This window comes from Tenrec ecaudatus, chromosome 15 (genome assembly GCF_050624435.1).
Source record: "Tenrec ecaudatus isolate mTenEca1 chromosome 15, mTenEca1.hap1, whole genome shotgun sequence".
Taxonomy (NCBI): domain Eukaryota; kingdom Metazoa; phylum Chordata; class Mammalia; order Afrosoricida; family Tenrecidae; genus Tenrec; species Tenrec ecaudatus.
Window position 1 is genome coordinate 28,979,485 of NC_134544.1, and position 25,749 is coordinate 29,005,233.

Genomic DNA, 25,749 nt, shown 5'->3' on the forward strand with positions numbered 1-25,749 from the left:
CTGTAGGAGCAGGCTGCCTCATCTTGCTCCTGTGGAGTGAGTGGCGGGCTCACCAAGCTGACCTTTTGGTCAGCAGTTGAACGTTTAAACCTCTGAACCACCACGGTGCTTTACGGATCACAAGGGGCAAGAAAACCAAAGGACTCGTGAATTGTACACTCAACCAGGAGCCACAAGGAGCAGGAACACAGACGGGCAGCCTGGACAACTCCCGAGAAATGTAGGCTAGGCCGTGCCCATATCGGCTGGGGCAGAGCTGGAGGACCGCCAGAGTGACCGGAGGCTGCGTGCACGGTGAAGCAGGCGCTGAGCGGTGGCTGGAGGCCTCTCAGTGGAGGCCAGCACCGTATCTATCCCCCGTAAGCGTCCGGTGAGGAACGGATGCTCCTGAGAGGCAAGGCTGACGAGAGTTTGTGCCACACACTCTGGACGTGTTGTCAGGAGAAGGACATCGTGCTTGGGAAAGTAGAGGGCAGCGAAGGGAGGAAGGCCCCCAGTGAGACGGGTGGACACCGTGACTGTGAGAATGGGCTCAGGCAGAGGGCACTTGGGAGGATGGCACGGGCTGGGCAGTGTTTGGCTCTGCTGTGCTTAGAGCTGCCGTGGTTGGCACCGACTCGACGGCACCTATCGCCAACAGCAAGAGGAACCGAGTCAGTGAGGGGATAGAGAGAGAGACTTTCCAATCAGCAAATGCTTCGATGGAACTGAGCTTCTGGGGCCAGTCGGCGGGTCTCTGAAGAGCTCTCTCTCTCTCTCTCTCTCTCTCTCTCTCTCTCTCTCTCTCTCTCTCTCTCTCTCTCTCTCTCGCGCGCGCGCCCGGTTCATCGGTTTCGTTTCTGTTTTCTGAGCCCCCAGGGGAGGTCGCTCTCGCTTCTTTGTCTTTAAATTCTCAGGAATCCCCAGGTGCATAATAGCTTTACATTTTGACATTTTAAAGCATAAAGGCCTCTGTATTTATACCCACACTATTCTGTCTTACCCTTGTACTTGTGTGAAAACTGAATAGGAAGCTCTCCCAGATATCTTGCCTGTCCCGCTGCCCCACCCCCATCCCCACCATGGGGTACTGGGTTCTGGGAAGTGTCGTGGGGGAGGGGAGGCAGGTGCATGCTGTGGTCAGCTCGGGCTGGTGCTCCTCATTGTCCAGCAGGCAGCAGTGCTCTTCATGACCATGACCCTGAGGGTGGGCAGCATTGCATCCACTGCCTCAGGGCACCCCAGGGAAAGATCTCCCCACTCCTCGGGGTTGTGGGGAAACTGAGGTAGGAGTCTGTCCCAATGGCAAGAGCTGACCTTCACTCTGCCCTTGGCCACCGCGTAAAGGGACCCTCATCAGCTTCTGCAGCATGAAACATCCCGGTCTCTAGCTTTCCACCAGTATCCACCGCCCTCCCCCTCACCTCTTCTGCAGTGTTCCCTGGTGGCCCGGCACTCCTAGCTGCCTCTGCTTTCTGCCTTCTCTAAGGCATGCCTGCCCCAGGGCTGCCTCATGCACAGGAACTCTGGGGACCCTTCCATGTTAGCTCAGTCTGCCCCCCGCTCCCCCCAGGAACCCCCCCTCCTGGAGAACCTAGCTGGACCCCCTGTGAGTGCATCTTCAAAACTCTTTGGCCATGTCTTGACAGAGGTGAGCTGGCTGGCCAGTCTTCTTGGCTGCTTCTTCCAGGACCCAGCACACACCCTGCCCCTCCTGGTCTTACCACTGAGAACACTTTTCCGAGATCTGGAGCCAAGCTGGCCCAGGCTACCTGCCTCCCCAAGCTGCCTATCCTCTGGGTCACGGTGCAGGGCACTACCCAAGTGGGAGGGCAGCATCAGGCAGGGGAAGAGCAAGCCCCAAGTGGACAACGAGGCGAGTGCTCCCCCCAGAAGTGTGCGCCCAGCCAGTGCGGAGTGCCTTGGGCAGAGCCCGGCGTTCTGGCCGCGGACCAGGTGGTGAGCGTCACGGGCTCTGTGCGCCGTGGGATTGCACTTGAGCTGGAAGGACCTTGAGTGCGGCACTTCATTATGCTGCCGCGGTTGCTCCCTAACTGTTTCGAGACAGTGCGTCATTAGGCAATAAATCGTGTAGGGCAGATGGCGAGGGTTTTGGAAACTGCATGTCGAAGTCACAGGCGTTTCCTCATAGGGGCGAGACCAGGCTGCGATCTTGACAGGCAGTGCCCACAGGCGTTACGGGAGGCTGATGGGGAGCCAGGCACGGTACTGCTGGGCGCCTGGCATGCATGTCTCTTGTCAGCCTCATGTCAGACCTTTGAGGTGAGGCTGTCATGACTCGCATCTTACAGGTGAGGAGACCGAGTCATGGAGGGTAGGTAACTTCCAGGGGGTGGGGGGTAGTGCTGGCACACACACCAAGAGGGTGTGCCTCCAGAGTCCCCACACTCCTGGAGGCATGGGACAGAGGGGTTCTTCTGGGCCACAGGGAGGTCATCGGGTCTCCCTGGTTTCTCCTTCTGCTTTCCTGGCTGTGTAGTTGGAATGGAAAGGCCTTACTGGTCGGATGGAATTGATGTGGACACTCCCTTCCTCGATTGCTGCAGGTCTGGCCTCAGGGGGAAGGGGTGTGTCTTCAGGGTCTCCCATCTCCCCGTCCCCACTTCTCATCTTCTGTACTTGCTCTCAGCTCCCTCCTTCTTTTCACACTGGGACTCATGGACTAGAGATGAACTGCCCCTGTGGGCTTCTGAGCAATTCTAATTCTTTACAGGAGTACAAAGCCTCATTTTTCTTACGAAAATGTCCTGCACCCATGCTTGGTGATTCTACATTTCAAAGAGGAGCTCTTTGGTAACAAAAAAACTAAACACAACCTCCTGTGGTCAAGTTCATATTGAATGGTCATTCAGTCATGGCCACAAGCCAATTCCATCTCATAGCGCCCCTAGAGGATGGAGGAGAACTGCCCTGTGTCTGAGGTCCCTGTAGGACCAAGTAGGATTGCCCCGGTGTGTTTCTGAGGCCGAACATCTTTACGGAAGCAGAAAGCCTCATCTTTTTCTGTTGCTGCGACTGATAGGTTTGTTCAACCAACCTTGTGATTCAAGCCCAAGGCCTAGCCCCCAGTGCCACCAGGGCATTACCCTGTTTTAGGGGACAAAAGAGACCCCATCTCAAACACAGTTAAGGAGAACATTTATCAAGACTTGAAAGAGACAGCGACCACCCAAAGACCCAGAAACATCATCCGGACCAGGGAGACCAGTAGCAGGAGGTCAGACTGGCGTCCGAGGATCCACAGTTGGGAAGCTGGCTAAACCGAGCATGGCGGACAGGGGAGCTTCCACCAAAGCAGGACTGGTGGCTGATCAGTCCATCACCGTGACAGGGGGACGACAGAAGCAGGAAGGGAACCATGATGGGGACACGTATATCCTTTGAGAGAAGGGCTTACAAGATTGGTCCAGGGCCTTCCGAGCTAGGCAGTCAGGGCGAACTGATAGGGCAGGACTCAGGACTAGGGGACCCCCTGTACTGTCCCCAGTACGGGGACCTCCTTCAAGGAGGACAGCCAGAGCGCTCCTTCAAGGCAAGGATCGTGAGCCTTCGTCTCACATACTTTGGACATGTTGCCAGGGAGACCAGTCCCTGGAGAAGGAAGGACATCAGGCTTGGTAACATGGAGGGGCAGTGGAAACGAACAAGACCTTTGACCAGATGGATGGACACAGTGGCTGCAGCTATGGGCTCACTTGTGACGGTGGCGGAGGCCGGACAGAGTGTCCTTCCGTTGGACACAGGGGTCACTATGACAATGCATGCCAGCCACTGCTTGGGCTGATGGGCAGGGAGACAGCACTCATGCGCCCGTAGGTGATCTCGATGGCCAAGGAGGGTCTTGTGAAAAATGCCGACCAGACACAGTTGCATACGGGGCAAGACCCTGTCTAAAGATGGAGACAGATTATTCCACAAGTCCAGGAACCCAAAGGTTGCCAGCAGTTAGGATCGTGCATTGGGCTGCTACCATGAGGTCAGCAGTTCGAACCCACCAGCGCTCTGTGGAAGAAAGAGGATGCTTTCTGCCTCTGTAAAGATGTACCACCGCAGAACCCCCTCTCCCCGCCGGGGGCGGGGGGCAGTGCTACCCTGTCCATAGGGTCGCTGTGAGGTAGAAGCAACTCGATGGCAGTGAGCTTGGTTTTGGAAGGAGACCAAGAAGGGCATTTCTCTCAAGCCGATGCCTTGAATTCAGACTGCCAGCCTCGAGAAGTGGCATAGTGGGGTGTGAAGTAGGATTCCTGACCACAAGGTCAGCGGTTCAAACCCACCAGCTGCCCCTTTGTAGAAAGATGAAGCAGTCAGCTCTCAGGAAGACCGACCATCTCAGGAACCCCCAGGAGCAGTTCTACTCTGCCCTACAGAGGTTGCTGGGAGTCGGAATCTACTTGATGTGGGGAGTGAGCCTCAAGAACTGTGAGAAAACAAATGTCTGTTCTTCAAATGCCTGTTGGTATTTGTTGTTATGGCAACTACAAGCAACCGACGCTGCTCAAACATTTCCTTTTCAGGGACCAAACAAGCTCACTGCCTTCAAGATGATGCCAGCTCATAGTGACCCTATAGGACCCGGTAGAACTGCCCCCTGTGAGTTTCCGAGGCTACTCTTTATGGAAGTACAATACCCCGTCTTTCTCCTGTGGAGCGGCTGGTGGTTTTGAACTTCTGACCTTGTGGATCACAGTCTAATGCGACACCACCACTCCTCCGGGCAAAGCTTTCCTTCTCAACCCCATGCCCTCCCAGGCACCCTCTGGTCCTGTCCTGCTTCCTCTCTCATAGAATACCCCCTGCCACTTTGGTGACCACAGTCTTACCTGTCTCCCTCACTTTGCTGGCGTGTCCTCCCTGTGTCTGTACTTGGCGCATGGTAGATGAGTAGTAAATCTTTAATGAGTGAAAGAAAAAATGCCCCCCGTCCCCCCGGCCATGGGGAGTCGCTGGTGTAAGGCAGTGTCACATGGGCTTTGCTGGAGGGTGGCCAAGGCCTGGGCCCAGGGAGGGAGGGCCAGAGGCTGCCAGAGGAAGCTGACACCCGGGCGAGGTCCTGAAGGCGGACACCCAGCCAGGAAGGGTACTCCAGGCAGAGGCTCACCTAGGTGAGCTGTGTGACTCAGCTGTGCCCGGTGGTGTGTGTGTGTTGTGTGCCTGGGATGGAGACCAACGATGCCTACTGAGGAAGGAGGAGTGGCCAGATTTGGGCAGTGATGTAGTAGGAGCCCTGGTGACCTAGTGGTTACGCCTTGGGCTGCTAACTGCAGGGCAGATAGTTGGCGACCACCAGCTGCATCTCGGGAGAAAGACGGGCTTTCTACTTCTGTACACAGTCGTCTCGGAAACTCACAGGGACACTTCTACCCTGTTCTGTAGAGTTGCTCGCCTTGAGTCAGCGTTGACTCGCTGGCAGTGGGTTTTTTGTTAGGGAGCAGGGGGTGCAGCTAGGGGGCAGCTCTGGGCGTGGGCACTTGGGTGTGGGCACCTGGGCGTGGGGGTGGCAGAGGGGTGGTGGCCGAGAGCCACCAGGTGCAGTTTCGGGGCTGAGTGCAGAAGGCTGTCCTGAGGGGTCCAGGCTGCTGTACAAAGGGGAGCTTGCAAGGCTTCCTGGGCTGGCCCCGAAAAGAAGGCTGTGCACTACCTACCAATGTGCTTTCACAGAGAAGGTGCTCGACTCAGGCTCTGCTTGGGGAAGGACGAGCGAATCTCTGCACCAGGTGTTGCTCCTGACACCACCCCCTCCCTCCCTGGGGTGACACTCTAAGGCTCGGTGAGGTTTTCTCAGGTTGACCTCCAGTTAAGCACAGAGCCAGAGAGGGCTGTGCCCAGAACTTCAGACTCTAGCTTTCCATTCTCATGTCCCCACGCACCTCCAGTGAGTCCCACGGACCAGTCAGGGACCGTGGCCCAGGGAGGAGAGTCGTGGTCCCAGGCCACAAAGCAGGCCAGCTAGGTCTCACCAGGCAGCCGGGCCCCTCCCTTGTTACCAGCAGAACCCTGCTGGCCCCTCCCTGTGCCCATCTGGGAAGACACTTCCGTCGCTCTGAGTGTCAGGGTGCAGTTTTTAGACTCCGGTTTCCGTGCGTTTGTTCTGCTGGGTAGTGTGAGATCCTGAGCTGGCAGCTGCTCGCACTCTGGAAATAGCACTGAGCTCATGGTTGTTCTTGGGAGGCAGGGGGTGGGGGAAAGGGAGGGGGCCTACTGAGAAAAATCCCCAGACAACCTGGCTTGTCACCATCAGGGAGCAGGAGCATGCTGGCCTGCTTAAGAGCCCAGGAACCCGGGTTCTCCAAAGCTCGGGGTCCCCCTGCGCTGGCTGTCCTGGCCTGCGGAGGCATCGGTGGTTTCTGTGGTAGAATTCTCTTCCCTTCTGTGTGGGAACCCTGAGTCGAGTTCCCAGCTGCTGTGCACTTCCTGCACAGGCCCCCACCTACCTGTCTGCCCAGGGAGGCTTGTTTGTGGCTACGATGCTGAAGAGGTTTCAGGGACGCATTTAGACTAAGATGGGCCTAGGCAGAAAGGCCTGTCCATCGCCTTTCAAAACTCAGCCAGTGAGAAAGAACGCTATGGTCCCATGTCACGGTGCATGGGCCGTCATGGGCTGGGCCGGCTCAGGCAGGGAACAGCAGCCGCCTTGTCTTTGATAGACTGATGTTAGGGGCAGGTGGCTTCACCTCTTACAGCTTGAGTTTGGGGCATGAAATGGGGACGTGACACCTGCGTACTTGCCATGGTTTGAATGATGCATCCCATCCCTCCCCAAATAGGTGCCAACTTGGCTGGACCATGATTCTCAGCGGCTTGGCAGTTACGTAACATGCCTTTTTTGGCAGTTAGGCAATGATGTAATCACCCGCTCGCTGTGATCGGATGTGATCAACCGATCAGGGGATTAAAGCGGGCTGCCACCCCCTTACTCAGGTCCCAGCCCTGGGCTGACGGAAGGGCGTTTTCCTCGGATGTCCGAGTAAAGAGAGAGAAATGAGCGGAGCGTCAGGAGTTGCGTTAGGTGACTCTGCTGCCCAAGGCCTCGTTAGAGTGAGGACAAGCAAGGCTGCTACTTTGAGGACTGAGTGAGCCTGACCCACGCCACGGTCTTTTCAGCTGCCTCAGGTGCCCGTGAAAGATGGACCGTCCAGGAGGTGGACCGATCCTGCGGCTGCAACAATGGGATCAAGGAGAACAATTGTGAGGATGGCCCCCGACCGGGCCGTGTTTCCTTTGGGGTGCGTAGGGTCGCGGTGCATCGGAATCAACTTGATGACACCTGACAACCACAACAAGAACGAAAGGCTGGGGACAGAGCACCTCCTTTGGACCCTGTCCTGAGACTCTCCTTGGCCAAGGAGATTGATGCCAAGACACATGGGGCTCTCCAAGGACCATGGATTCATAGATGCTGAAAAGAGACAAGGACCTTCCATGAGAGCCAACAGAGAGTCAGCCTTCTCCCAGAGCCAGCACCCTGCCAGGAGCCCTGGTGGCACGGTGGTTTACTCATTGGGCTACTAGCCTCATGGTTAGCAGTTCAAACCCCTCAGCTGCACTGAGGGAAAAAGATGGGGCTTTCTACTTCCTTTACGAGTCACAGTCCTGGAAACCTTCGGGGTTGCCGTGAGTCGGCACCGACCTGGTGGCAGTGAGTTTGGTTTGGGAACTGTGAGGCAATGAAGGTCTGCCCGCTAAAGTCACCACTAGGGGTATTTCTGCAGCTGCAGCAGACGGCTGAGCCATCAGGATTCAGTGAGACGAAGTGAAAGCATCGGGCTGCTATGTACCAGGGTGCAGGGTGGGCCCAGAACAGACACCTTGCCCAGGGGGCAGTTTGGGCTGAACTCCATCTTGCACTTACTTGACAAGCCATGTCCCTGGCATGTGGCTGAGTTCGCCTGGAGGAAGAGATGCTTTTGCCTGATTTGCACAGAGATGCCTTGATGGTACCCAGCGCGGCGTGAGCACCAGCTCTGGGGTCTATGTGAGTCTGTCTATGTGAGTCTGTCTATGTGAGTCTGTCTGTACCAGGCTTGGCAGAACCTGAGGCTTAGTTTGCTCAGCCAGGGGCAGCTCCCTGCACTCGGGTGGAGGTCTAGGAAGCACGCTCTCGTGTAACACAGCCGGCCCCCGGGCTCCTGTTCTCTTGAACCCCAACAGCAGCACCCAGCAGCTGGGTGGCAGGAGCAGATAAGAGAGGAGGCTAGATGCCTGAAGCTCGTCTTGAATGAGCCAGTGGCTGCCGGGGATCTGGGGGAGATGGCATGGTCTTGGTGAGGATCTGGAGTGGGACCAGGCCAAAGAGGACCCCTTTGTGGGGGAAAGCCAGGAGGGACAACTGAGTCAGGCTCTCTGCAGCCTGAGCCTGGACTTCTGAGAGCCCGGATGTGGCAGGAGGCGGAGAGCTAACACCAGAGTCCCCACCCGCACTGTTTGTCTTCTTCCTTTGTGGGCCCTAGCACCTCCTGACCAGGGCAGCCAGAGCCTGCCCCCAGCTTGCAGAGGCAGAGGGGTGGCCCAGTGCAGCCTTGGCGCCCATGCCTGACTTGGCTGTAGGTACCCATCGGCATCTGAGAGGAGCTGGCTCCTGGCATGACTGGCGGGGACTGTTTACCCCTGAGATGCCCGCGTGCCCTCCCCTCTGAGCTGGGTGAGCTCGTCTTCCGGGAACTGGAAGGAGGACTGTTGACTAACTCACCTTAGCGGCTGATGGAGCTTCAGAAGGCCGGAGGAATTGCTTGTGTCACACCTGTACCGGGGAAGGGCCAGCGCGGGATCTTTAGCGGGAGGTCAGGCCTTCAAAGAAAAGGACATTTATTAGTAATTTTCAGTCACCAGAGTCACTGTCCCTATGCCCATCAACACAGGAAGTATTGTTTAGAGTGCTCACCAGTTCACCACCCAGAGAAACACGCAGCGAGCCACCTGCCTCAGCTCTTCCCTTCCCAGCTGTCTCTTTCTTGATGGCCATTCTTTCTGAAGGTCGTGCATCTTCCAGCCGCCATTGTCACGTGAGCATCTTCACCCCAAAGCCCCGGAAGCATCCTTTCTGCTGCCTGCGTCGTGGCCAAGAGCGATGGCCGAGGCTCCCCCCAGAGTGCACAGTCTCGACGTCCCGCCAGAAGCCCCATTTCTGGGTGCCCCTCCTCGTGGCCCTGTTTCTCACATTCTTAATTTCTCAAGTCAACCATCTTTCGAGACCCAGGTGGAGCTCCAAACTGGGAAACCTGAGCCCAAACCAGTGGCTGTCGAGCTGACTCAACTCCTGGTGCGCAGAGTAGAAATCTGCACCGTGGGGCTTGCAAGGCTGGGACTTTGTAGGGGCGGGGCACCAGGCCTTTCTTCGGAGGTACTTCTGGCTGGGTTAGAACCATCCACCCTTTGGTTGGGAGTCCAAGTGCGTAACCAAGCACAACCCCACAAAGACAAAAGGCCAGGCAGGCTGGAGAATGAAAGGCATTGGTTCCATTTCCCAGAGGGTCAGCCGACGTTCAGCCTCCCACGTGGCGCTTCCCACCCTTTGGTGGCGAGACAAGGGGGAGAGAGGAAGGGACGTTTCTTGGGCTTGTCCCGAGGGCCAGGAACTGTGCTGGTGCTTCCCCTCAGCATCTTACTCCAGCCTGCCACCCCTGCTCAGCCTCCTCTCTCCCGACTCGTCAGACCAGGAAACCCCACAGTGTTAGTCCAGGTTGACTAAAACAAATCCAAGGACATTCATAATGTGTGTAAGAGAGAACTTCATATCAAAGAGTCATTATATGTTAAGAAAACATCCCAGCCTAGTCCAGATGGTCTGTAAGTCTGATATTAGTCCATATGTGCGATACTAGTCTCTAAATTCCTCTTCAGATGCATGCAACACATGCAAGGATGCCAAATGCAGGGAGATCACAGGCCAGTGTGGAAAGTCTTCTTGTGGATCCAGTGGTGGTGGAAGCATCTCCAGGACTTTGGCTGCCACCAGGGTGGCTCCATGTGGCTTGTCAGCAGGAAGACCAAGGCAGAGGGAGAGTCTGTCCCATCTCCAGTGGGAAAAGAGGACGTTCCCAGAATCCTCATGAGGCCACACCCACACAGGCATCATTGGCTATGACTTGATTGACAGGCTAGACCCCACCCCTTCACTCAAGTTGACACTGGACAACGTAACTCCCACACCCACTTGCTGCCATCACTACCCAGGGGATTCCACCTCACAGCTGACCCGATAGGACAGAGTGACACTGCTCCTAAGGGCTTCTGAGACTGCAGATCGTACGGGAGCTGACAGCCTCCTCAGTGTCTGTGGAGCGGCTGCTGGGTTTGAACCACAGACCTGGTGATTAGCGGTCCACCGCTTAACCCACCGCACCACCAGGACTCCTAATCGTGGCTAGAGAAAGGCAGAGAAGAGCTGTGAATCAGTCCCAGCGGCCTCACCACCTGTCACCTGCCAGACCTGGGCACGCTGACGTAGCCGTCCTGTGGGGCCCAAGGGGTGGCTGGAGCAGGCAAGTCTGGAGGGCTTTGGGGAGGAAACAAAGGGACCGGGGCTCCGGGGCTTGGAGCAGATGCTACTTGATCTGACCTTCCTGAGAACGATCTTCCTGCTGTTGGGAATTGTCTACTGTTTCGCTCCTGCTTGGCAACCAACTGTGCTGGACGGGCCTGTATAGATCACCTACTGCAAACAGCTTGGAGGCCCCCTGGTGATGCGGTGGGCTCTGCGTGGGGCTGCTAACAGTCAGCCACTAACTGCCCCCCGGGCGAAACGTGGGCTCTCCACACCCGTAAAGAGTTGGAGTCTCTGAAACTCACAGGGGCAGCTCTACCCTGTCCCGTAGGGTCGCCCTGAGTCCTCGTGGACTCAGTGGCAGTGAGCTTGGTTTGGGTTTGACCTGTGCACCCCCAGGGATCCGCTAGGTACTATAATATGTGTGCATGTGCGTGTGTGTAAATCTGACTAGCTGACACAGGCACATGGCATGGGACCCCAAAAGGCAGAGGCTGCCTGATGGAAAGCAAAGTTCCTCCCCTCCCCTTTGCGCAGTCACCCCGGACCCCTCCGCAGCCCCTCTGGACTCTCTCAGACGGCCTGGATCCTTCTGTGAAATACCTGAGGGTGCTTCAGAAGGTTTTGGGAGGATGGAAGGAAAAGAGACTGGAATTTCCCCGTGAAGTTTTTGAAGCCCTTGGTCAGCGTGTAAGATCCAGGGACTTCAATGATGTCCCTGTATTGGGCAGACGAGAGTGCTTGACGTCTCCAGATTGCTTCCTCACTGAACAGCTTGTTTTAAGGAGGGGCAAAAGGAGGCCCAGGGAAGGGAAGTGAGTGACCCAAGGCCACACAGCGGATTTACTGGCAACGCCAGCTCCCCAAGGACTCCTGGAGGACCCTCTCCCCATGGCCTCTGCAAGGAGCCCCATGGCTTCCTGGATTGTGCATCGGGCTGCTAACTGCAAGGTCACCAATTTTGAACACTAGCCACTCCCAGGGAGAAAGATGGGACTTTCTCATGCTGCAGGGTTACAGTCTCTGAATCCCACAGGGGTCAGCATCGCCTCGATGACAGTGGGTTTGGTTTTGTTTGCTCGAATGACCTCTGTGTCACTGGACTCTCGAGCCCATCCCAGCCCAGAAGCCTGGCTCCCATGGGCGCTGTGCATTCCTTGGGACCTGGGGACGTTGCTGTAGACAGTGATCTTTGTGGTAGGAGACCAGCCCTCACTTGTGCTCAGTGATTGGAAAACCATGGGAGTTTGAGCCAACATCACAGATTTCAGGACAGCCTCGGAGCCCACAGGGGGCAGTTCTACTCTGTCCTATAGGGTTGCTGAGTTAGTCCAGATAGACTAGAGAAAGAAATCCATCAGCACTCACATGTGTATAAAAAAGAGCTTGATAGACAAGAGCAATTGAATATTGAGAAAACATCGCAGCCCAGTCCAGATCAAGCCCATAAGTCCGATATTAGCCCATATATCGGATACCAATCTACAAAGTCCTCTTCTGACTCACAGAACACATGCAATGATGCTGAATGCAGGAAGATCACAGACCAGTGGGTGGGAAGTCTTGTAGACCCAGTGCTGTTGTAAGCATCTCAGCCCTGGGCAGGGGTCTCCACATGACTTCTCCAGCTCCCAGGGCTGCATCAGAGTAGGTCCAGGTGGCTTCTCAGAAATGTCTCACAGGGAGTAAGCAGAGAGAATCTTCTGCCTCCAAGGAGGAAATTCAGCATTTCCCAGACTCCTCAGGGGAAGGCCATGTCCACACAGAGGCCTCATTTGCTATACAATGATTGACAGGCTAGACTTCACCCTACACTCTTAATCCTCTCAGATTGACAGCACATTCTAGAACTGCCACAATTGCCATGAGTCAGAACTGACCCGATGGCAGTGAGTTTGGTTCTCGCCTCGCTTGCAGCCCCAGGACCTTCCTGTTCTTCCTTGCCCTTCTACTTTACCAAGCACGATGTCCTTGTCCAGGGACTGCTCGCTCCTGACAACACTTCCAAAGCCCATGAGCTGAAGTCCCACCATGCTTGCTTCGAGCGAGCCTTCTGCCGGTTGTTCCAAGTCAAAGCAGAAAGGGGCTCATTAAAGGGACTCTGAAGCTCACAGAATTGTGAGACCACGAGACGGTAGACGACAGCTCAGCTTCCAGGGACGCCTCCCAAGAAGGTTGCCTTGTGAAAGGGAGTTTCCTAAAAGTTGTCGCCTCCTACGGAGTCAGGAAGCTGCTGCCCCCACGGGGATCTCTGAGTGTGTCATCCTTGTGGCAGCGCCCCAGCCAAGCAATGCCACATGCCTTGCCGCTCTTCTCCCAGAACACCGTGGAGACTCAGGCAAAGGCTTCTAATTGCTGGAACCAAAATCACAGCCAGAACCCAGCTGCAAGGGAGTCTGGGAAAGGTAGTTTTTTTAAAATTGTGTTTTCCTGCCGCCGGAGTGTGGCAGGATGCTGAATGAGGAGGCTTCAGAAAGCTCACTTTTCACCCCATTTTTTCCATGCACCTTTTTGATGCCCCCCTGAAGAGGGTATTGGGAAAGACGTTGGACGCGCCGCTCCGCAGGATCCACTCCCCCTCTTAACCAGCCTTAACTCCATTCTAGCTTTTAAAATAACCCCTCTGTTGAGGTGTCGGTAATTCACATCTCCTGTAATTCACCCTCCGGGTTGGGCGGCAGTTCGAAACCACCAGCAGCTCCGTGGGAGAAAGACTGGGCTTTCTATTCCCGTCAGCAGTTCCAGTCCTGGAACCCCCGGGGGTCGCTGCGAGTCAGCCTGAACCCGATGGCAGGGCGTTTGCTTGGTGTGGGTAATTCACCCATTTGAAGCGTACAGTTCAGTGTGTTCACAGCGCTGGGCTCCACGGTGAGGTTTAGGCTGTTCTCATCACTCCAGAGAGACCTCCATCCCGTCGGCAGTTCACGCCCCACTGCCCCCACGTGTCTTGTCCTTTGTCTCTTTCGATCTGGACATCACATGTAAAGGGCTTTGGGCACAATGTAACTGGCTTCTTTCACACAGCGTGGGGCGTGAGCATGTTTTGGCGTGAGCATGTTTTGGCACGCAGTACGTTGCTGACTGCGGTTCTCATGTTTAATACTGTGAAGCTGGCAGAAGGCAGCCAGCGAGCACTACGCCCTGCAGTGTCGCTTATCCACCTGCAGCCAGCTGGTGCTGGAAGGGGCTGGGGTGCCTCTGCACTTGGTCCTGGGGCCAAGCCAAAACCATGCCCCACGTTGACGTTGTGACAGGAGCCGGGTCTGGTTAGTCTCAGTTTTCCCGGCCGTCAAATGGGGCGAAAGAAAGGCCTGGTTGCCTACATCCATGTGAGCATGAGGACCACGTGTGCGGATGGAATGAAATGTTGGGTAGCAATCCTTGTGGCCTGCAGCCTGAGACACTTTCCCCAGAGGGAGGGGCCTCCGAGGTTGGAAGTCACACTGCCCCAGACGCCTGGTGCGGCCCCTGTCGCAGAGCCGAGAGAGCAGTGTGCAGCCTGCACTCAGCACAGCCTGTGTCGGGATTTCATGTTGCCCAGAGGACTTTCCTTCACCCCTCTGGCAGCGCCACCCGAGGGCAGTGATTCTCCACCACCCTTTCACACAGTTCCTCATGTTGTGGTACCCCCCCCACCATAAAATTATTTCCATTGCTACTTCATAACTGTAATTTTGCTACTGTTATGAATCGTAATGTAACTATCTGATATGCAGGATGTATTAGGCGACCCCTGTGAAAGGGTCGTTCGACCTCCAAAGGGTCGCGACCCACAGGTTGAGAACCGCGGCCCTAGAGGATGGTTTGCCTCAGTTTGGTCCTCCAGAGTTCTCCCCTCTATACCAGGGCATCTGCTGGGGATAGGGATGTGGGCCCCCCTCCCCACGAGCCTCCAGTCCCTCTAGCAAAGGCTGATCTCCACTTTTCTGCATAACCGCTGTCCCTGTTGGCTTCCAGGTACTTTGAATTTTACAAGGGGCCCTTTGAGTATAACTCCTCGCGATGCCTGGAGCTGAGGAACGAGATCCTGGATGTGAAGGTGCTGTCCATGTGAGTGTGGTCTGCCAGGTGGCAGGGTGGGCTTCCTGATGCACGGGAGGGATGGAGTGGGGTGCTCAATGCATGGAGGGTTAGGGCTGGGCGGCAGAGTGGGGGGGGGTCGACACAGGAGGTGTCAAGGTGGGGGTGCCCGATGCAGGGGGGAGGCACGGTGGAGGGGAACAGGCAACTTGGCCTAGTCTGTATGAGCACAAATGAGGTCTCCTTCCCGGGCCACTTGGCTAAGGCCTGGAGCACCCGGGTGACTTTGAGCTAAAGGCCAGCCATGCGAGGTTGCCTCTGTCGCCACAGGTGTGGTGTGGGTCCCCGGCTCACTTACGCCTCCCCAACATCATCACTGGACTTGTTGTACCCAGAAACCATGGCGCTGGAACGGCGTGGCTTTTCAGAGCGGAACTCCCCTCCACCCCACATGCAATGCCCCAACCATCTCTCACCTCTAGCTCTTCTACAACCCGTGGGGGGGAAAGCCCACTGGATGCCCAGCATTTCCCTGCGTGTTTACCCAGCCCCACCCTGATAGCTTGTGGGTGGGTGCTGTCAAGTGGGTGAGGACTCGGAGGGACCCATGTGACCGAGCATACGGCGTTCCACAGTGTGTCAGTCCAGGTAGACCAGAGAAACAAATTCACAGACACGCATATGTGTATGGGAAAGAGCTTGATAGACAAGAGCAATATTGAGAAAACATCCCAGCCCAGTCCGGATCAAGTCCATAAGTTCGATATTAGCCCAAATGTCTGCTACCAATCTATAAAGTCCTCTTCAGACTCACGAAATACATGCAATGATGCAGAATGCAGGAGGATCACAGGCCAGTGGGTGGGAAGTTTGTGGATCCAGTGGTGGTGGAAGCATCTCAGTGCTGGCAGGGGTCTCCACATGGATTCTCCAGTTCCCAGGGCACAGGCTCTATGAGCATAGTACCATGTGTACTGTCAGTAGAGTGTCTGTCAGGGAGTGAGGAGAGAGAGAGAGACTCCTGCCTCCAAGGAGGAAATACTGGGGTTCCCAGAATCTTCAGGAGAAAGCCATGCCCACACAGAGGCCTCATTTGCTATACAATGATTGACAGGCTAGACCCCACCCCTTCACTCATACTTGACAAATGATTATATGATTACCACACATAGGGTGCTGAGTTTTTCTTCTTTCTGGCTGTACTCTGTATGCGAGCACCGAGCCAGGTCTCTACCACAGAGCCTCTGGCTGGGTGCCATTCTCTGGCTAGCAGCTGAGCTGCATTGGGTGTGAACCGAAAAATAGGTTGGTGGTTCAAACCCAGCGGCCGCTCTGTGGGAAAAAGAGGAGGCAGTCTGCCTCTGTCAAGGTTCACAGCTTTGGAAATCCCAGGGAGCTATTCTACACTGTCCTACAGGGACGCAGTGAGTGAAACTCGGTGACTGTGGGATTTTTTGGTGTGAGTGTGTATGTGTGTGTGTGTGTGTACATCTAGACATGACCACATCAGGCAGCTCACTTCTCCCATCAATTCCCTTGAGCTCTCTGTAGCACACTGCTATACTCCCCGTGCTTAGGGGGCCCCCAGACCCCCAGGGGAGAGCAGACATGCACAAGGGATGCCCTAAGGAGTCCAGGGGTGACAGAGAACCTGGGCAGTGGTGCCGGTAACTTCCCTGAAGCAGGGACACGGCTGGGGCCCGAGGGGTAGCATTAACTGGGCAGGAGGAGTCCAGCTGGAGGATCAGTGGACACCAGGCCCCGTGCCAGGACGGTTCACTTGCATGCCAGCGTGAGAGGGACGGGCAGGCTCCTGCAGTCTCTAGAAGGGCAGGCGGGGTCGGGGTGTCAGGCCCCTTGAGGCCTTGCAGACTGGGGTTTGGGTTTTATCTTTTTCCGGGGGACCCTCGGAGAGGTTTTAAGCAGAGGGAAGAGGGGTGGGGGCCGCTCTCTGATTGGGGTTTTGAAACCTCCCGCCACCATGGAGTTCTGACTCGGGGGCAAAGACGGCCACCGAGACCCCAGTCAGCAGCCACACGCCCAAGCGTGTAAGCACATCGCCTCTGTCTTGTCTCAGGACGCTGAGATCGCATCTCCTTAAATATTGTCTTGTCCTTGGGAACCGTGGGCGCATACCTGAGATTTCTCAAAGGGCAGTGATCCTTCTTGAGAAATTACAAAGCGCAGACAATTTCCTCTGGTTCCTTCAGGGTCTGGGTGGGAAGCTCAGGGGCACCCTGTGGGGCTGTCCGGCCACCCTGGCCACCCTGGCCACCCTCCAGGGACTGCCATGCCTGTTGCGTGTTTCCTCCGTGTCCCGTCACTGCTTTTTCCACGGAGGGGCCTCATCAGACCTGGCCCAGGCCCATGGTTTGCAGCATAAAACACAAACACAGTGGGGTTCTCGGGGAACCTTACTTCCCTCCGTGATCTGAGCCTCCTGGTATGGGCTCAGGTGGGTGATGTTTGGGGCCACGGGAGAAAAATCTGGCAGTCTGTAAAGACCATCGCTAAGAGACCCCATGGAGCGGGTCTACACTGTTAACTAAAGTTGCTATGGGTCAGAATCAATTTGACAACATCGACGACGATGCCCCATTGGGCTTCGGGTCCCCTCTCTGTGCCTTGGGAGCACACTTGCTGCCCCCCCCAGGACTGGATTCCCACGCATGAGCCTTTGGCTTAGTTAGGCCTTGCATGGTCTACCTCCTGCTCTCACTGCTTCCTGACCCTGGCATTGCCTGGGGGTGCTGCAGGGCGGGGGGCTCAACCCAGGCTGTTTTGGGGGCATCAGTGTGGGCCTGCTGGGCAGTGTGGGCCTGTTGTTGGGCAGCGAAGCCAGCACCTCTTCCCCCGAGTCCTGGAGCCTCTGAGGGCCTGCTGGGTCTGACGTCATATGCCAACCGACCTCTGATCTCTGTGGTGTTCCAGCCCAGCACTGTCGGGAGTGTCCCTGAGGGTGAATTGAGGGGGCTGTTGGATATGCCCAAGTTCCTCCTGGCACGCAGACTGTCAGCTGGCATTCTATCTGTGGAGACAGAGAGAGGGTGATTCATCAGGGGATGATTCGGATCCAGAATTGCTCAAATCCGTGGCACAGAGCAGTCAGCCGGAAAATTCCCACATGGAAAACGCCCCTTTCGTTCCCTGACAATGTCAGATATGTGCGGAGTTGCTCCGTGACGCTTTGTTAGGAAAAGGCAGAGCCGCTAATACTTGTGGGCGTGATCTGTGCTTGATTTGCGCTGTTCTAGAATGTTCTTACAGCTCACCAGGTGGCTGCCTGCTCTCCCGGCCCTTCTTCACCCCCACCGGGCTGTCCCGTCCCCATCTCCCTGCAGCTGGGAATTCCAAACCAAGAGAGAAGCTGGAAGCCAGGGTCTGCTGGGAAGACACCAGCCCTCTGGGCTGGGAGATCCCTTGGGGCCTCTGGAGTCAAGGCCCCTGCCACCAGGCGGGGGCGGTGGCTTCTTGAGGTCTGGGAGTGGGGCATGGGCCCCTGAGACCCCTGCACAGGCCGGGAATCTGGCTGAGCCGATGCTCAGGATGCACTTGTTAATGAAAGAGTGGAAACAGGAGGCCGTGGTGGAAAAGGAGGAGGAAGAAGAGGGGGAATCTCATCGTGATGTCATTGTCACGTGGTGAGACAAATCCAGTGGAACACCAAGCTTACAGGGAGAAGCAGCAGTGGCCTGTCCCTGGGCCCTCTCACCCCAGCCCTGCCCTTTTCCTCCTGCTGGTCCTCCGTGTCCTTGCCTCTGGTCTCTCCAGAAGACAGGTTCTTGATGTTTCTGGATTCCTCATTTTAGACTGTGCACTCTGTGGGGCTCTTTAGAGATACAAAACCAGGACACTTAAGATTATACAGTGAGAGGGAATGTAACAGCGAATTAGTCCCCACAGCAGTACAGAGAGCAGTTCAACTCACTTCCGTGGAACAGTTGATATACTGAAGTCCTTCAACTGATGCGGGCTGCCGGGTCCAAGGTCAAGGAAGCAGACAGCAGAGTCCTCCCTGGGGCAGGGCAAGCAGAGCCTGCCCACAGGCAGCAAGCAGCAGGGTGGGTCAGCAGCAGTCAGTAGCTGGGAGCTTAGGGAAGCTAAGGGGCTATGGAATGCAAGCAGTGCAAGGTGACAGGTCCACCAGCCTCAAGCTCAAGTGACGTGTGGAACCAGGTCTCAAAGGAGCCTCAAGTTCTAGCACACGATCCATGGCTTGGCCTGGGCCACAGGTAAGGTAGCTCACAGGTTGAGGCAGAGAACTAGCTCCAGCAGCAGTACGCTCCAGTACGCTCCAGCACGCTCCAATCACCAGAGAGCAAGATAGAGGGGGGCGGGCCTTGCAGAGCCATTTCTCTCTTTGCCCTCCAATCAAACTTCGACCTGATTAATCCCACGTTTCTATTGGTCAGGTTGGCACAATAAACCTAACAGTCACTGACAGTGTGTCCTGATGTCCTCCTTTGGCCAAGATTTCAGCCAAGAAAACCTCCCGGAGTAGTTCTCTGTGACACCTTGTAGCAGCTCGAACGAGGACACGGGTGTATCTCTAGGTTCCCCTGGGAGCCACATTTCTTGTTCCAGCGGATGTAGATGGTACCTTTTGACTCCACACTCTGTGAGAGGAGACTTGCTAAAAGCACCCCTACTTTTCAGCTCCCTGCTCCAGCCTCTGACTTCGGTCATCCATGAATGTCCTTGGAAAATGTCAGGGCTGTTAACATTTACATTCTCTTTGCGACCATCACGAGCCTTTGGGGGTCTTTCTCTAAAGGTTGACTGGAGAATTTGGAGCTCAGCAAATAGTGACGCCATTGTTGGGCGGTGTAGTGAGTGTGCGCTGCAGGACCTGAAGGAAGGTGCAGGATTCCTCTGCCCGTCCTTCTCCCAGTTTTCTGCTTTCTTGGAGTTCAGACTTGTCTTTTTCTCCTTGAACTTGTCCCTATCATGGTGACTGGAATTGGACGTGTTGGTGATGATTGAGTAGCTTTCACGTGTACAAGTTATTGACATCAACGACATGGATCATGTTGTACAATCATCCACTACAGGTCCAGCCCTTAATCAAACAAACAAACAAACAAACAAACGCCAAACTAACTACCATGCAGTCAGTTTCTACAGGGCAGGGTAGAACTGGCCGTTTTGGGGTTTCTGAGGCGGTAAATCTTTACGGGAACAGACAGCCTGCTTTTTCTCCCAGCTGGGGGATTCGAACTGCTGACTTTATGATTAGCAGAACTCTTTACCTACTATGCCACCAGGGCTCCTGTTAAACATGAATGAACTTTGGAATCATGATCTCGTAGTTTCTTCCTGCCTTTCCTTCAGCCAGCTGTCCCCCAGGTGTCCCCTTGTCCTCCTCTCTTGGTGGTCCGCACGGCTGTTGTCCAGGGACTGTCTTCTGTCTTCTTGGGTTGGACTTGCCTTGCCTAGAGCCTGTAGCTTCTTCCCGTAGTCACTTCCACCTGTCAAGTAAATCCCTAAGACATGAGGAGTCGGGGAAAGGTCTGATGTCCCTTAAACATCACTGTTAGCTGCCGTCATAGTCCCCAATGAGCGTGCGCCTCGCCCACCCCACACTGTGGTTCTCTGGGCTGTCTCTAGGGGAGCACTGTGGGTGGGTTCATTGGGCCACCGGGCTCCTTGCCCCCTTGGTGGGGGAGAAAGCACTGCCCACCATCTCTTGCATCCAGGGTTGGGTAAGAGGCATCTCTTTAAAGTGACCTGCTTTTTCTGTTTGGAGTCTTTGCAGATCATGACTTCTCAGTTGTGCCAATGGGGTGCCGTAGGAGGGGCACCCAGTAAAACTCTCCATCTGGAGCTCGTCTCTGAATATGTTCTTCTGGAATAGCTAAGAGACGTGGATGGGGAGGGACTCCTAGCACTCTTGTAAGGAGAGTCCTCACAGGGAATTAACCTTTGGAAAAGAAACCCAATGCACCGCCTCCTCACCCCATGCACTCCCTCCTTCCCGGAACACACCCATCCCCGATTCACGATTTACTAAGGACCACCTCTCACTGGAAATCCCTGCCTGTTCTGCTTCTGTGACCTTGCCCCTTCCTGTGGACTTGTTCATGAAGTTAAAGTAGAAAAAGCTACGCTCACCGGTAGAAAAGGGGAACGGATCACAAGGATCTACCTATAATTCCATCCCTGTGGGACAGACAACAGAAAATTGGGTGAAGGGAGACGTCGGGCAGTGTAAGACATGACAAAATAAATAATAATTTATAATTATCAAGGGTTCGGGAAGGAGGGAGGGGAAAAACAAGGAACTGATACCAAGGGGCCAAGTAGAAAGAAAATCTTTGGAGAATGATGATGGCAACAAATGTACAAATGTGCTTGACACAATGGATGTATGTATGGATTGGGATAAGAGTTGTACAAGCCCCAGTAAAATGATTAAAATTAAAAAAAAAGCTACACCCACCCCACATTCCCACCTTCAGGGCCAGAGTTTCCGGAACGCTAGTTCCTCTGCATCGCTGGCTATTAAATTTCCCCTTTCAAATTCTCCACGAGTGCTGCCCGGTCATTCCCGAGCCACGATTTTGCTGCCACATTCCTAGCTCTCCCAAAAATGTATTGTGATTTGGGTGAACCTTTACAGAGCAGACTAGCTTTCCATTCAGCAGTTTATCCCTGCTTTCTTGGGGTCTTCAGTTATAATCCCTTCAATGTAACAGTCCTCTTCCCATGTATTCACCGCCCCCCCTTCCGTCTCCAAACACATTCCCATTGGACCTTCTTCCCTGCCTCCTGAGCTCCTTGGGTCCCAATCCGAGTGGTCTGTAGTGGTAGCCGGGCACCATCCAGTTCTTCTGGTCTCAGGTAGTGGCAGCTGGGGTCCACGTGCTCACCAGTCCTTCAGGCTCGCTGTTAGCGGGTCTTTTCCCCTCACTCTTCTTTCTTCTAGATGTAGACACACCAGTAGTTGCATCTTCGATGGCCACTCGCTGGTTTTTAAAACCTCTGTTGTCCACTCGTATTTTGTTCATCTCTCGGCCTTTTGCTTCTACTTTCTGGGAAGCTTCCTTGACTTGATATTCCGGCCCTCCCGATGAACTTCTCCTTCCCAAATCGCTTTCAGTGTTCTCAGAGCAGACTGGTTTTTTTTTGTTTGTGTGTTTTTTTAACATTTTATTAGGAGCTCATACAACTCTTATCACAATCCATACATATACATACATCAATTGTATAAAGCACATCCGCACATTCTTTGCCCTAATCATTTTCAAAGCATTTGCTCTCCATTTAAGCCCTTTGCATCAGGTCCTCTTTCCCCCCCCCCTCCCCGCTCCTCCCTCCCTCAGGAGCCCTTGATAATTTATAGATTGTTATTTTGTCATATCTTGCCCTATCCGGAGTCTCCCCTCCCCCCCTTCTCTGTTGTCCACCTCCCAGGGAGGAGGTCACATGTGGATCCTTGTAATCGGTTCCCCCTTCCCAACCAGAGCAGACTGTTTGCATTGTAAGCATGTGATGTCTTCCTCGAATGTCCCTGAGCAGACCAGGTGGATCTGAAAAGTTCGGGTATGTTGGTTTTGCCCCTCCAGTCATTTATCTCTGCGGCTGTTTCAGCCAATGGCGGATCTTGGTGTGTCTCCTCTGGCTGACCTTGGTGTGGCTGAGCGTAGGGGAAGCCAGCTGGCCGGCTTTACTTGACCGTGCTGGCCCTTCTGCTGCTCCAGTGTGGGGGGTGATTATTATTATCACTATTGTTTTCTTTCTTTTTTTTTTTATTTGCGCTCAGGTCAAGTGTAGGAACCTTCATGGTTAGTATAAAGGTCAAGGGTAAAACTTGTTCATCATTGCGCACGACTGATTGGAGACAGACAACAGACACAGACACACACACACATACATTGCGCATGACTGATTGGAGACAGACCACACACACACACACACACACACACACACATGTTCTAGTTACTCTACATTCCATCGCATCCCGGAACAATTGAGATCACATGTCAGGTAGATCAGCTGGTCCCTGAAACTCAGATTTGGCCCAGTTTCATCACGGACCTGGTACTATTGTTTTCTAAGAAAGGAACTAACGGCTTGGTTTATTCCATCCTCCCTCTTGCTGTTGGTGCACATTAAGTATTTGATGGACGACTGTTGCGGACTCGATATTCTAGGGACAGATTCACAGTGGATGCTCGACCCTCAACCCCCGGGGCTCTGCCACCCTGTCCGTGTGACACTCCCTTTTCTGGTCACTGTGTTGAACTCTTTTCCACTCCTCCCCTCCCCCCATCATTCCAGTCATCGGGTACCCTATACCTTTTGAAATCCCTTTTCTGGAATTGTGGTGGTGTGGTTGGAAGCCAAGAGGTCAGTGTCTGGGGTGAGCCCTTCCCCTCGAGCTACAGATGACCCCCGAAAAGCAGCTTGTAAACGATCTTGACCCGAGTTATCTCACTTGCTCTCTCTCTGACAACCTTTGCAATTGGCAGGGCAGAGGTCATTCTATCCATCTCACAGATAAAGCAGCCGAGTCTCCGAGAGATTAAGTGACTGGTGTGAGGTCACACTGCAGCCTGGGAATGGAGCCAGGATTCCAGGCTTGATGTCCAGGCAGTGACCTTGGTCCAGTGGATGACAGGGCATTGGAGGCACAGAAAACACTCAAGCCGATCTCATTGCTAACACATTGGTTCAGACTCACGGTGACCCCATTGGACGAGGGTTTCCCAGACTGTAACTCTTCACGGGAGTAGGAAGCCTCATCTTTCTCCTGAGAAGCAGTTGGTGGTTTCCAACCACTGACCTTGCAGTTACTCCAGTGCCACCAGGGCTCTGGAGGCACAGAAAGTGAGCTCATACTTTGGTAACAGTGGAGCTCTTGGGACCCCCATCTGGAGTGTTGCCAGGTCCGTGTTTCTGGGAGGTGCTTGAAGCTGTGAACTTGTAGGCAGAGAACAGAACTGAGTGGGCCTAGGCCAGCCCTAAGGTAGAGCCACCTCCCCCGTGGCACCTCACAGCAGTGCCAGGTTTGCTTACTGAGGGTCTAGAGCCCGCCAGGAGGCAGCTTCATGGGGAGCAGAGGCGCAGTGCATGCTGGCCTTGCTGGGGAACTACCCTGATCCTTCTGGAGCTCCTGACAGGTCAGGATATCCCTGGAAGCTTCTGGACACTTCTGTAGAAAAGGAGACTTATCCTCAGGACCAAAGCCCAGGGGAAAGCAGGAAGGAGTTACTGGGACCCAGAGAGGCTTCTCTGGAGTGAAATGGGGTAGAGTACCCTGAGGCAGGGGAAGAGGATGGGCACACAGAGCTGTGTGGGCTGCAGGGACAGGGAGGGTGAGAATTGAGGGCATTGTCCGCAGTGACTGTGTATATGGGTCTCCTCTCGGTCAGCTGGTTTTTCAGAGGGATCTGGATCTTTCCTTTGGCCCCTTTACTTAGGTAACAGATATCCATCTTGCTGTGCACTGTTCTCCACCCCTTGTCTGTAAGTTTCTGAGGCTGGCCTGGCACGGGGCAGTGTTTCCTTCTGTACTGAGGGCCGCTATGGGTCAGAACGGACTCCATGATGTCTAACACCACCACCACCGCGGGCACGCACTGCTCAGGCAGCCGGTGGTGCAGCACCAACAGTGCACCGATGGTCACCAGGACCCCATGAAACCCATTGCCGCCCGCAGTCGACTCCCGCTCATAGTGAGTGACCGTGTGCATATTTACACATGTGCGAGTATCAACTTCTTTCAAAACTTCTTTGTGTGTGTGCGCGCGGGGTCCTTTGTGTATTTGTTTATATTTATGTTTAAAGCCTCAGAAACCCTGCAGTGTGTCCCTCAGTCCCTAGCAGTGGGCTAGGTTGGGCAGCCTTAGGTGGTTCTTTCAATGTAAACGGATGAAGATGAACTATAATTTAAAATTCCGTTCCCTAGTCCCATTCGCCTCCTTTCAGGTGCTCACGAGCTGCTGCGGTTTTAGGGTCTTTTTACTTGATTTGGGCGTTGCTTTTAGCTGTGAGGAGCTATGGTGGCCTAGTGGTTGTGAGTTGGGTCGCTAGCTTCAAGGTCAGCAGTTCAAAGCCTCCAGCTGCTCCTCGGGAGAAAGCAGGGCTTTCTACTCCAGTTAAGAATTACAGTCCAGGAAACTCACAGGTGTGGTTCCAGCCAGTCTCAGAGGTTCACTCTGAGGTGGAACTGACTCGGGGTCAGTGCGCTGTGAGTTGGGGGTTCGGGTTTTGCTGTGCGTGCTGAGGCTGCGGTGATGCTGAGATCCAGGGAGAGACTGGATGTCGCCTGTCCGCTGAAGCAATGGCTGTGCGGAGGGAGGGGCCTTGTCTCGATGCCTGGTGTCCCTGCAAACCCAGAAACGTTCTAGAAAGGAGAAGGCGAGGGGCGTGTCCTTGTCCTGGGCCTGAGTGTGGGAACAGTGCTGGCACCTCTCACAGGCGCGCCTGAGGACGAGTGCAGACCGCAGGGTGGGCGTGGGGGTGAGCGGGAGGCGACCCTCGCCCTCTCAGGCCTTCTCTGCCTCCATTCCTGCAGGGTGAAGCAGTCGGAGCTGTTCGACAGGTGGAAGAGCCTTCAGATGTGCAAGTGGGCGCTGAACGTCACTGAAGCCAACCACTTCAAGTAACCATGTCCCTGCCCCCCAGCCAGCTCTTCCATGGGGGAGTTGGGGTCAGGAGCGGGGATGGCGGGCATGTTTGGCAGCGACCCAGGGGAGGAGGCAGGGCCTGGCCAGGTGCCACCCTCCACCTTCTTTCTCTCCTGCATCCATGTCGGTGATGTCACCACAGTTTCGAGTAGGTGGGTTGGGGGTGGTAGTGAAGGGGTTTGCTCACAGGTTCCCAGAAGCCTCTGAAGTGACGCCACGGACCTCCCCACTCAGGGGGAGCAGCTCGCAGGCAGCCAAGCCCCCCATTCTTGCTCCGCCTTCTTTCTCAGAGTCCACACCTCATCTTCAAGACGCCCTCCAGCCACTGGACGGCTCCTAATTTCTGTCCACTCAAGACGGACAGAGGCAATTCCAGGACTCTCCCACCTTTGTGCTATGCAGATAGCAGACACCAGACAATTTTTGTGGGGGGGGTGAACTTTAAGGTCTTTGAAGAGCCTTGTGGGGCAGCGGGGCAGTGTTCGTCGGCTAGCCTATAGAGCAGTAGTTTGAACCACCAGCCACTCGGTGGGAGGGTGATGTGGCAGTTTGCCTCCTGAAAGACAGACAGCCTTTAAAAAGCCTGCTCTAGGCAGGGCTGTGTCTACTCTGTCCTGC

At 54.9% G+C, this 25,749-nt stretch overlaps 1 protein-coding gene and 2 non-coding genes across 3 annotated transcripts in view; 1 reads left to right on the forward strand and 2 right to left on the reverse strand.

Annotated features, from left to right (window-relative positions):
* The first annotated feature begins 3,267 nt into the window (after nucleotides 1-3,267).
* Nucleotides 3,268-25,749, forward strand: part of ST8SIA5 (ST8 alpha-N-acetyl-neuraminide alpha-2,8-sialyltransferase 5) — a 33,262-nt gene continuing 10,780 nt past the window's right edge. Inside the window, exons 1-3 of the mRNA XM_075533233.1 lie at nucleotides 3,268-3,371; nucleotides 14,438-14,530; nucleotides 25,020-25,106. Of these exons, the coding sequence (XP_075389348.1) occupies nucleotides 3,268-3,371; nucleotides 14,438-14,530; nucleotides 25,020-25,106 (284 nt within the window). The remainder of the gene's footprint in view (nucleotides 3,372-14,437; nucleotides 14,531-25,019; nucleotides 25,107-25,749) is intronic.
* Nucleotides 22,254-22,326, reverse strand: LOC142428439 (small nucleolar RNA U2-30). Its single transcript, XR_012780340.1, has one exon. It is a non-coding gene; the product is annotated as a small nucleolar RNA U2-30 (small nucleolar RNA).
* LOC142428440 (small nucleolar RNA U2-19) lies at nucleotides 22,459-22,538 on the reverse strand. The gene has a single exon (XR_012780341.1). It is a non-coding gene; the product is annotated as a small nucleolar RNA U2-19 (small nucleolar RNA).